Source organism: Ranitomeya variabilis, chromosome 1, assembly GCF_051348905.1.
Source record: "Ranitomeya variabilis isolate aRanVar5 chromosome 1, aRanVar5.hap1, whole genome shotgun sequence".
NCBI lineage: Eukaryota > Metazoa > Chordata > Amphibia > Anura > Dendrobatidae > Ranitomeya > Ranitomeya variabilis.
In genome coordinates, this window is record NC_135232.1 from 679894144 (window position 1) to 679906555 (window position 12412).

General features: G+C 44.3%; 1 protein-coding gene across 1 annotated transcript in view; it reads right to left on the bottom strand.

Moving 5' to 3' along the window:
* The window catches only part of CCDC175 (coiled-coil domain containing 175), a 124204-nt gene that overhangs the window by 96637 nt on the left and 15155 nt on the right, over nt 1-12412 (bottom strand). The window contains exon 8 of the mRNA XM_077265265.1: nt 12003-12084. Within this exon, the coding sequence (XP_077121380.1) occupies nt 12003-12084 (82 nt within the window). The remainder of the gene's footprint in view (nt 1-12002; nt 12085-12412) is intronic.

Below are 12412 nucleotides of genomic sequence, written 5' to 3' on the forward strand. Positions count from 1 at the left end.
GCTATTTAGCCTTGCTCCTCTGTCACTTCCATGCCGGTCAACATTGTAATCAGAAGCCTTTCTGTGCATGTTCCTGCTGCTAGACAACTCCCAGCTAAGTTGGACTTAGTCCTTGTTTGTTTTTGCATTTTGTTCCAGTTCACAGCTGTAGTTTCGTTTCTGTGTCTGGAAAGCTCTTGTGATCTGAAATTGCCACTCTGATGTTATGAGTTAATACTAGAGTCTTAAAGTAATTTCAGGATGGTATTTTGATAGGGTTTTCAGCTGACCATGAAAGTGCCCTTTCTGTCTTCCTGCTATCTAGTAAGCGGACCTCAATTTTGCTAAACCTATTTTCATACTACGTTTGTCATTTCATCTAAAATCACCGCCAATATTTGTGGGGGCCTCTGTCTGCCTTTCGGGGAAATTTCTCTGGAGGTGAGCCAGGACTATATTTTCCTCTGCCAGGATTAGTTAGTCCTCCGGCCGGCGCTGGGCGTCTAGGGATAAAACGCAGGCTACGCTACCCGGCTACTGTTAGTTGTGCGGCAGGTTTAGTTCATGGTCAGTTTAGTTTCCATCCTTCCAAGAGCTAGTTCGTATGTTTGCTGGGCTATGTTCTCTTGCCATTGAGAACCATAACAGTTTGACCGGCCATAAAGGGTTAAATTAATTGACAGAGAAAGGAGAGAAAAGAGAAGTCTGCTGAAGATTTTTTTTTTTTTTTTTTTTTTTTCTCAGTTCTGAGTGTGCTTGTAATTGAATCTCTTGCAAGTCTGCCTATATTGCAGCCTTTCTCTCTCTCTCTCCTTCTAATCCTGGAATGGCTCTGTGTTCACCTGTTTAAAATGGATATTCAGAGTTTAGCTGCAGGTTTGAATAATCTCACCACGAAAGTTCAAAACTTACAAGATTTTGTTGTTCATGTTCCTATATCTGAACCTAGAATTCCTTTGCCTGAATTTTTCTCGGGGAATAGATCTTGCTTTCAAAATTTAAAAAATAATTGCAAGTTGTTTTTGTCCCTGAAATCTCGCTCTGCTGGAGATCCTGCTCAGCAGGTCAGGATTGTGATTTCTTTGCTCCGGGGCGACCCTCAGGATTGGGCTTTTGCATTGGCTCCAGGGGATCCTGCGTTGCTCAATGTGGATGCGTTTTTTCTGGCCTTGGGGTTGCTTTATGAGGAACCTCAGTTAGAACTTCAGGCGGAAAAGGCCTTGATGTCCCTATCTCAGGGGCAAGACGAAGCTGAAATATACTGCCAGAAATTCCGTAAATGGGCTGTGCTTACTCAGTGGAATGAGTGCGCCCTGGCGGCGAATTTCAGAGAGGGTCTCTCTGATGCCATTAAGGATGTTATGGTGGGGTTCCCTGTGCCTGCGGGTCTGAATGAGTCCATGACAATGGCTATCCAGATCGATAGGCGTCTGCGGGAGCGCAAACCTGTGCACCATTTGGCGGTGTCTACTGAGAAGACGCCAGAGAATATGCAATGTGATAGAATTCTGTCCAGAAGTGAACGGCAGAATTTTAGACGAAAAAATGGGTTGTGCTTCTATTGCGGTGATTCAACTCATGTTATATCAGCATGCTCTAAGCGTACTAAGAAGCTTGATAAGTCTGTTTCAATTGGCACTTTACAGTCTAAGTTTATTCTATCTGTGACCCTGATTTGTTCTTTATCATCTATTACCGCGGATGCCTATGTCGACTCTGGCGCCGCTTTGAGTCTTATGGATTGGTCCTTTGCCAAACGCTGTGGGTATGATTTGGAGCCTCTTGAAACTCCTATACCCCTGAAGGGGATTGACTCCACCCCATTGGCTAGCAATAAACCACAATACTGGACACAAGTAACTATGCGGATTAATCCGGATCACCAGGAGATTATTCGCTTTCTTGTGCTGTATAACCTACATGATGTGTTGGTGCTTGGATTGCCATGGCTGCAATCTCATAACCCAGTCCTTGACTGGAAAGCTATGTCTGTGTTAAGCTGGGGATGTAAGGGGACGCATGGGGACGTACCTGTGGTTTCCATTTCATCATCTATTCCCTCTGAGATTCCTGAATTCTTGACTGAATATCGTGACGTTTTTGAAGAACCTAAGCTTGGTTCATTACCTCCGCACCGGGAGTGCGATTGTGCCATAGATTTGATTCCGGGTAGTAAATACCCTAAGGGTCGTTTATTTAATCTGTCTGTGCCTGAACATGCTGCTATGCGAGAATATATAAAGGAGTCCTTGGAAAAGGGACATATTCGTCCTTCGTCATCTCCCTTAGGAGCCGGTTTTTTCTTTGTGGCTAAGAAAGATGGCTCTTTGAGGCCGTGCATTGATTATCGGCTTTTGAATAAAATCACGGTTAAATATCAATATCCGTTGCCACTGCTGACTGATTTGTTTGCTCGCATAAAGGGGGCCAAGTGGTTCTCTAAGATAGATCTTCGTGGGGCGTATAATTTGGTGCGAATTAAGCAGGGGGATGAGTGGAAAACCGCATTTAATACGCCCGAGGGCCACTTTGAGTATTTGGTGATGCCTTTTGGTCTTTCAAATGCCCCTTCAGTCTTTCAGTCCTTTATGCATGACATTTTCCGTGATTATTTGGATAAATTTATGATTGTGTATCTGGATGATATTTTGATTTTTTCGGATGACTGGGACTCTCATGTCCAGCAGGTCAGGAGGGTTTTTCAGGTTTTGCGGTCTAATTCCTTGTGTGTGAAGGGTTCTAAGTGCGTTTTTGGGGTTCAAAAGATTTCCTTTTTGGGATATATTTTTTCCCCCCTCTTCCATCGAGATGGATCCTGTCAAGGTTCAGGCTATTTGTGATTGGACGCAACCCTCTTCTCTTAAGAGTCTTCAGAAATTTTTGGGCTTTGCTAACTTTTATCGTCGATTTATTGCTGGTTTTTCTGATGTTGTTAAACCATTGACTGATTTGACTAAGAAGGGTGCTGATGTTGCTGATTGGTCCCCTGCTGCTGTGGAGGCCTTTCGGGAGCTTAAGCGCCGCTTTTCTTCCGCCCCTGTGTTGCGTCAGCCTGATGTTGCTCTTCCTTTTCAGGTTGAGGTCGACGCTTCTGAAATCGGAGCTGGGGCGGTTTTGTCGCAGAGAAGTTCCGATTGCTCCGTGATGAGACCTTGTGCTTTTTTCTCGCGTAAATTTTCGCCCGCCGAGCGGAATTATGATGTTGGGAATCGGGAGCTTTTGGCCATGAAGTGGGCTTTTGAGGAGTGGCGTCATTGGCTTGAGGGGGCTAGACATCAGGTGGTGGTATTGACTGACCACAAAAATCTAATTTATCTTGAGTCCGCCAGACGCCTGAATCCTAGACAGGCGCGCTGGTCGTTGTTTTTCTCTCGGTTTAATTTTGTGGTGTCCTACCTGCCGGGTTCTAAGAATGTTAAGGCGGATGCCCTTTCTAGGAGTTTTGAGCCTGACTCCCCTGGTAATTCTGAACCTACAGGTATCCTTAAGGATGGAGTGATATTGTCTGCCGTTTCTCCAGACCTGCGGCGGGCCTTGCAGGAGTTTCAGGTGGATAGACCTGATCGTTGCCCACCTGGTAGACTGTTTGTTCCTGATGATTGGACCAGTAAAGTCATTTCTGAGGTTCATTCTTCTGCGTTGGCAGGTCATCCTGGAATCTTTGGTACCAGGGATTTGGTGGCAAGGTCCTTCTGGTGGCCTTCCCTGTCTCGAGATGTGTGAGGCTTCGTGCAGTCTTGTGACGTTTGTGCTCGGGCCAAGCCTTGTTGTTCTCGGGCTAGTGGATTGTTGTTGCCCTTGCCTATCCCGAAGAGGCCCTGGACGCACATCTCGATGGATTTTATTTCGGATCTTCCTGTTTCTCAGAAGATGTCTGTCATCTGGGTGGTGTGTGATCGTTTCTCTAAGATGGTCCATTTGGTTCCCCTGCCTAAGTTGCCTTCTTCTTCCGAGTTGGTTCCTCTGTTTTTTCAAAATGTGGTCCGTTTGCATGGTATTCCGGAGAATATCGTTTCTGACAGAGGTACCCAATTCGTGTCTAGATTTTGGCGAGCATTCTGTGCTAGGATGGGCATAGATTTGTCTTTCTCGTCTGCTTTCCATCCTCAGACTAATGGCCAGACCGAGCGGACGAATCAGACCTTGGAGACATATTTGAGGTGTTTTGTGTCTGCAGATCAGGATGATTGGGTTGCTTTTTTGCCTTTAGCGGAGTTTGCCCTCAATAATCGGGCCAGTTCTGCCACCTTGGTGTCTCCCTTTTTCTGTAATTCGGGGTTTCATCCTCGATTTTCTTCTGGTCAGGTGGAATCTTCGGATTGTCCTGGAGTGGATGCTGTGGTGGAGAGGTTGCATCAGATTTGGGGGCAGGTAGTGGACAATTTGAAGTTGTCCCAGGAGAAGACTCAGCTTTTTGCCAACCGCCGGCGTCGGGTTGGTCCTCGGCTTTGTGTTGGGGACTTGGTGTGGTTGTCTTCTCGTTTTGTCCCTATGAGGGTTTCTTCTCCCAAGTTTAAGCCTCGGTTCATCGGCCCGTACAAGATATTGGAGATTCTTAATCCTGTGTCCTTCCGTTTGGACCTCCCTGCATCTTTTTCTATTCATAATGTTTTTCATCGGTCATTATTGCGCAGGTATGAGGTACCGGTTGTGCCTTCCGTTGAGCCTCCTGCTCCGGTGTTGGTTGAGGGCGAGTTGGAGTACGTTGTGGAAAAAATCTTGGACTCCCATGTTTCCAGACGGAAACTCCAGTATCTGGTCAAATGGAAGGGATACGGTCAGGAGGATAATTCTTGGGTGACTGCCTCTGATGTTCATGCCTCCGATTTGGTCCGTGCCTTTCATAGGGCTCATCCTGATCGCCCTGGTGGTTCTGGTGAGGGTTCGGTGCCCCCTCCTTGAGGGGGGGGTACTGTTGTGAAATTGGATTTTGGGCTCCCCCGGTGGCCACTGGTGGAATTGAACTGGTGTGCATCATCCTCTCTGTTCACCTGTTTCCATCAGGATGTGGGAGTCGCTATTTAGCCTTGCTCCTCTGTCACTTCCATGCCGGTCAACATTGTAATCAGAAGCCTTTCTGTGCATGTTCCTGCTGCTAGACAACTCCCAGCTAAGTTGGACTTAGTCCTTGTTTGTTTTTGCATTTTGTTCCAGTTCACAGCTGTAGTTTCGTTTCTGTGTCTGGAAAGCTCTTGTGATCTGAAATTGCCACTCTGATGTTATGAGTTAATACTAGAGTCTTAAAGTAATTTCAGGATGGTATTTTGATAGGGTTTTCAGCTGACCATGAAAGTGCCCTTTCTGTCTTCCTGCTATCTAGTAAGCGGACCTCAATTTTGCTAAACCTATTTTCATACTACGTTTGTCATTTCATCTAAAATCACCGCCAATATTTGTGGGGGCCTCTGTCTGCCTTTCGGGGAAATTTCTCTAGAGGTGAGCCAGGACTATATTTTCCTCTGCCAGGATTAGTTAGTCCTCCGGCCGGCGCTGGGCGTCTAGGGATAAAACGCAGGCTACGCTACCCGGCTACTGTTAGTTGTGCGGCAGGTTTAGTTCATGGTCAGTTTAGTTTCCATCCTTCCAAGAGCTAGTTCGTATGTTTGCTGGGCTATGTTCTCTTGCCATTGAGAACCATAACAATCTACAGTGTAAGCCAAACAGTCCTAAAAAGTTAAATGAAACCCTATTGCAAAAATTATTTATTTTAGACAAAAAAAAAAGATTTTTTCCCCATAGATTTCAGTGGGAATCCATTGAAAAGTTTATAAGATGATATTTGCCTCAAGGAAAAAATGACATTGCAATTTTGGAAAGAAAAAGTTTAAAACCCATGATGGCACGATCTATAAATAAATGACAACATTAAATATAATATTATACTACGAAAATGCTAGTCAGTCACTTGTGCTGCTTCCAGTACCAAGCACTGCCATCCACTGCCAACAACCCAATGGCCTCCAATTACATCATTAGTCCAGCTCAGGCAGCCGCCACACTATGCAGAACATCTGAAACATCTATATTATACTGTTCCAGCACTGCCCTGTTGCTACAACTCTCCTAGATCAGCCCTCCCTCTCTCCCAACTGCCGCATCAATCATCATCACTGTCCTGGCTCCGACGCATCAATCATAGCTGTTCCGGCTCTGACGCATCAATCATAGCTGTTCCGGCTCCGACGCATCAATCATAGGTGTTCCGGCTCCAACGCATCAATCATAGCTGTCTCGGCTCCGACGCATCAATCATAGCTGTCTCGGCTCCGACGCATCAATCATAGCTGTTCCGGCTCCGACGCATCAATCATAGCTGTTCCGCCTCCGACACATCAATCACAGCTGTTCCGGCCCCGACGCATCAATCATAGCTGTCTCGGCTCCGACGCATCAACCATTAGCTGTTCCGGCTCCGACGCATCAATCATAGCTATTCCGGCTCCGACACATCAATCACAGCTGTTCCGGCTCCGATGCATCAATCATAGCTATTCCGGCTCCGACACATCAATCACAGCTGTTCCGGCTCCGACGCATCAATCATTGCTGTTCCGGTTCTGACGCATCAATCATTGCTGTTCCGGCTCTGCTTTATCAGTCATCGCTGTTCCAGCTCAGCTTCATCAGCCATTGCTGTTACGGCTCTGCTACAACAGTTCAGCATCTCCTCTCTAGCGTGGTACATCTTCAGCATGTGGTGCATCTAATGATTTTAAAGTTAGATTAGTAATCCAGGGTACCTATCAAATATATAAATCATAACAAACCCTATAAAATACAAATTGTATTCCTTAATTTAAAATGACACCAAAACTGTTGCTACCACCACACAAACTCACAAACACCAAAAACTGATTTAAGAGATACTTTTTCCCTGTTATGGTGCCTACACGGATATAAAAGTATAGACTGGTATCATGCCAAATCTATGTATATTGCCGCCTTATGCCAAGACACATGTTCTCTATTGTTTTTAAACATGGTCTGGGGATCAGGATTTCCTAAAGGTACCTTCACACTGAGCGACTTAACAACGATAACGATAGCGATCCGTGACGTTGCAGCTTCCTGGATACAGATATCTTTGAGTTTGACACGCAGCAGCGATCTGGATCCCGCTGTGATATCGCTGGTCGTTGCTGAAAGTCCAGAACTTTATTTGGTCGTCAGATCGGCGTGTATCGTCGTGTTTGACAGCAAAAGCAACGATGCCAGCAATGTTTTACAATGGTAACCAGGGTAAATATCGGGTTACTAAGCGCAGGGCCGCGCTTAGTAACCCGATATTTACCCTGGTTACCATTGTAAAAGTTAAAAAAAAACACTACATACTCACCCTCTGATGTCTGTCATGACCCCCGGCGTCCGCGCTGCTGCTCAGAGCTTCCTGCACTGACTGTGTCAGTGCCGGCCGTAAAGCAAAGCACAGCGGTGACGTCACCGCTGTGCTTTAGGGCCGGCGCTTACACAGTGCAGGGAAGCTGAAGGCGAGGGACGCGACAGACACGGCAATGTAAGTATGTAGTGTTTGGTTTTTTTACATTTTACACTGGTAACCAGGGTAAACATCGGGTTACTAAGTGCGGCCCTGCGCTTAGTAACCCGATGTTTACCCTAGTTACCCGGGGACTTCGGCATCGTTGGTCGCTGGAGAGCTGTCTGTGTGACAGCTCTCCAGCGACCACACAGCGACGCTGCAGCGATCGGCATCGTTGTCGATATCGCTGCAGCGTCGCTTAATGTGACGGTACCTTTAGTTATAGGTGTGACCTTTGTTTAGATATTAGGGGATCATTTAGCTACTTATCTGGGTAGAGGGGCCCAATAGATTTGGCAGGGTGTATCTAGGGGCCCTAGGGCTGGCCATCGTGGAGCGTGGGCGCCACAACGCTCCCCCTAGGGTGCCAACCCCCGCAGCTAGGAAGGCATCAGTGTAGGCACCAAAATAGGGAAAAAGTATCCCTTAAATCAGTTTTTGGTTCACGGTGTTTCTGAGTTTGTGTGGTGGTAGCCACAGTTTTGGTGGCATTTTAAATTAAGGAATAAAATTTGTATTTTATAGGGTTTGTTATGATTTATATATGTGGGGCATCTAATGGTCAGGTTACAGCTCACATACAGTTGAGTGAAAAAGTGTTTGCACCCTTCCTGATTTCCTATTCTTTTGCATGTTTGTCACACTTAAATGTTTCTGATCAACAAACAAATTTAAATATTAGTCAAAGATGACACAAGTAAAACACAAAATGCAGTTTTTAAATGAAGGTCTAAAAGAAATCCAAACCCACAGGGCCATGTGTGAAAAAGTGATTGCCCCCTAAACCTAATAACTTGTTGGGTCACCCTTAGCAGCAACAACTGCAGTTAAGTGTTTGAGATAATTGGCAATGAGTCTTTTATAATGCTGTGGAGGAATTTTGGCCCACTGATCATTGCAGAATTGTTGTAATTCAGTCAAATTGGAGGGATTCTGAGCATGGACTGTCTTCTTAATGTCATGCCACAGCATCTCAATCAGATTAAGGTCAGGACTTTGACTAGGCTACTCCAAAATCTTTGTTTTGTTTTTCTCATGCCATTCAGAGGTGAACTTGCTGGTGTCACGGTTCCACCCCTCAGGGTGTCTGGGATGCAGTTACTGACAGCTCAGTCGTCCAATTCGGTACAGGGGCATGCTGAAGCGTCAGTGTGTTGATTGACAGCTTGACTATCCAATCTGTGACTGGGAGGCATCAGCTGTCTCCCAGTGTTCACTATCCCGGATGATTGCCATGCCTATTTAACTGAGCAGCTTCTCCCAGACCACTGCCAGATGTACATTCAACAAGTGAGGTTTTTGCAAAAAGTTGCGTTCCCGTCGCATGTGGACACATCCGCATACAACGCATTTCCCTGAATACCCAATGTTAAAGATAGGTACGCAGGACGACACATGCGGATGCGGATGTACACAGCCATACGCAGACCAGCCAAACACAAGTGTGAAACCAGCCTTAAGGTACCTTCACACTAAACAACTTTACAACGAGAACGACAAAGATCCGTGACGTTGCAGCATCCTGGTTAGCGATCTCGTTGTGTTTGACACGCAGCAGCGATCTGGATCCCGCTGTGATATCGCTGGTCAGAGCTAGAAGTCCAGAACTTTATTTGGTCGTCAGATCGGCGTGTATCGTCGTGTTTGACAGCAAAAGCAACGATGTCAGCAATGTTAAACATGGAGCTAACGACCTGTGAGAACGATAAGTGAGTCACCGTTACGTCACAGGATCGCTCCTGCATTGTTGTGGAGCTGCTGTGTTTGACAGCTCTCCAGCGACCAAACAGCGACGCTGCAGCGATCGGCTCGTTGTCTATATCGCTGCAGCGTCGCTGAGTGTGACGGTACCTTAAATCTCTAAAACTTTCTGTGTAAATACCAAGTGAATTAAGTGTGGCCAGCGGGCAACAGCACTATGTAGTCACATCTACATAAAAGGCATTATAATGGATAATGAATAGTGATGAGCGAATAGTATTGTTGCTCGGGTCTGCCTGGGCACACTTGGGTGATCTCTGAGTATATGTAGTGCTCGGAGATTTCGTTTTCGTAGCCTCAGCTGCATGATTTACAGCTGCTGGACAGCCTGAATACATGTGGGAATTCCCTAACAAACAGGCATTCCTCATATGTATTCAGCCTGGCTAGCAGCCGTAAATCATGCAGCTGAGGGACAAAAACTAAATGTCCGAGCACTACAAAATACTCGGAGATCACCCGAGCAACAATGCCATTCGCTCATCACTAATAATGAAGGAAACTTACTCAAAAGCCAGTAGAACCCCGTCGTCCTAACGCACGTTTTGTGGTTACTTCATCAGGAGGCGTCTCCTTGTTTATATTTTTGGTGATTGTTGAAGGACTCCAAACCAATTTGCTGTTTTTGAACAATGATTATTTACATGTATTTGAACTATGCACTTTACATACAGTTATATGAAAAAGTTTGGGCACCCCTATTAATTTTAAGCTTAATGTCTTATAAAAATTGTTTTTTTTGCAACAGCTATTTCAGTTTCATGTATCTAATAACTGTTGGACACAGTAATGTTTCTGCCTTGAAATGAGGTTTATTGTACTAACAGAAAATGTGCAATCTGCATTCAAACAAAATTTGACAGGTGCATAAGTATGGGCACCTCACCAGAAAAGTGACATTAATATTTAGTAGATCCTCCTTTTGCAAAAATAACAGCCTCTAGTCGCTTCCTGTAGTTTTTAATGAGTTCCTGGATCCTGGATGAAGGTATTTTTGACCATTCCTCTTTACAAAACAATTCCAGTTCAGTTAAGTTTGATGGTCGCCGAGCATGGACAGCCCTCTTCAAATGATCCCACAGATGTTCAATGATATTCAGGTCTGGGGACTGGGATGGCCATTCCAGAACAGTGTAATTGTTCCTCTGCATGAATGCCTGAGTAGATTTGGAGCGGTGTTTTGGATCATTGTCTTGCTGAAAGATCCATCCCCTGCGTAACTTCAACTTTGTCACTGATTCATGAACATTATTGTCAAGAATCTGCTGATACCTGAGAGGAATCCATGCGTCCCTCAACTTTAACAAGATTCCCGTTGCCGGCATTGGCCACACAGCCCCAAAGCATGATGGAACCTCCACCAAATTTTACTGTGGGTAGCAAGTGGTTTTTCTTGGAATGCTGTGTTTTTTGGCCGCCATGCATAACGCCTTTTTGTATGACCAAACAACTCAATCTTGGTTTCATCAGTCCACAGGACCTTCTTCCAAAAAGAAATAGGCTTCTCCAAATGTGCTTTTGCATACCTCAGCCGACTCTGTTTGTGGCGTGCTTGCAGAAACGGCTTCTTTCGCATCACTCTCCCATACAGCTTCTCCTTGTGCAAAGTGTGTTGTATAGTTGACCGATGCACAGTGACACCATCTGCAGCAAGTTGATGCTGCAGCTCTCTGGAGGTGGTCTGAGGATTGTCCTTGACTGATCTCACCATTCTTCTTCTCTGCCTTTCTGATGTTTTTCTTGGCCTGCCACTTCTGGCCTTAACAAGAACTGTACCTGTGTTCTTCCATTTCCTTACTATGTTCCTCACAGTGGAAATTGACAGGTTAAATCTCTGAGACAGCTTTTTGAATCCTTCCCCTGAACAACTATGTTGAATAATCTTTGTTTTCAGATCATTTGACAGTTGTTTTGAGGAGCCCATGATGCCACTCTTCAGAGGAGATTCAAACAGGAGAACAACTTGCAAGTGGCCACTTTAAGTAGCTTTTCTAATGATTGCATACACCTGGCTATGAAGTTCAAAGCTCAACGAGGTTACAAAACCAAAAAAAGTGCTTTAGTAAGTCAGTAAAAAGTAGGTAGGAGTATTTAAAACAAGAAAATGATAAGGGTGCCCATACTTATGCACCTGTCAAATTTTGTTTGAATGCAGATTGCACATTTTCTGTTAGTACAATAAACCTCATTTCAAGGCAGAAACATTACTGTGTCCAACAGTTATTAGATATATGAAACTGAAATAGCTGTTGCAAAAAAAAAAACAATTTTTATAAGACATTAAGCTTAAGATTAATAGGGGTGCCCAAACTTTTTCATATAACTGCATGTTTTAATACCTAGCCAGTATGCTCCTTATAGTGTAGCCAACCAGACTCTGGATTGCATTATTTATATTTCCATGTGATTGTTGCTAATAAAATTGAATATTTTGGATTATACTCTAGTCTCCATTTGGTTTGAATATTAATTTGTATGAGCCTCAAAAATTGTTTCAGAATAAGCCTGCAAGGACATTTTCAGAATTCCCATACAAATGAAGAGAAAGCCGCATATATGTTGCGGCTTCCATTTATGAAGAGTGGCAGTAGGGCGAGTATTATTGATTTTATTTTTTTTTTACATCAGACTGGATCCTTTGACAATAATATAAATAAAAAAATTATTTCAGATTCTAAGAATCAGTGTTAACCATAAACATAATTCTAACACTAAAGCCATTTACCTTTGATATTTCAGCTTTCAAAGAGTGGCTTTGATTGTAAAAAATCTCTGTCCTATTCGCAATGTGCAGCTGTAGAATATCTCTAAGAAGTTTAAAACGACAATTTGTGAATTCAAGTTGTTAGAAATATCAGTGTTAAGACAATCGATTATGCAAATAGCAGCACAATATTCACATATTAAAGGCGCCATACACAGTAGATAAATGCTGTCCAAGCCCACTAATTTTGGCAGGAAAAGCCAACTATCTAATGGGTTAAACCTAAGAGCAAAATGAGCGTATACCCTGCATAAGTAAATAGTACATGTAAATAACATAGGGGATTTCGTTAACACCATTTTGATCAAAAAAGCAAAAAAGCCACTGCGACAAGGTGTATCCATTGGGACGTCCCAATTCAAGTGCTAAAA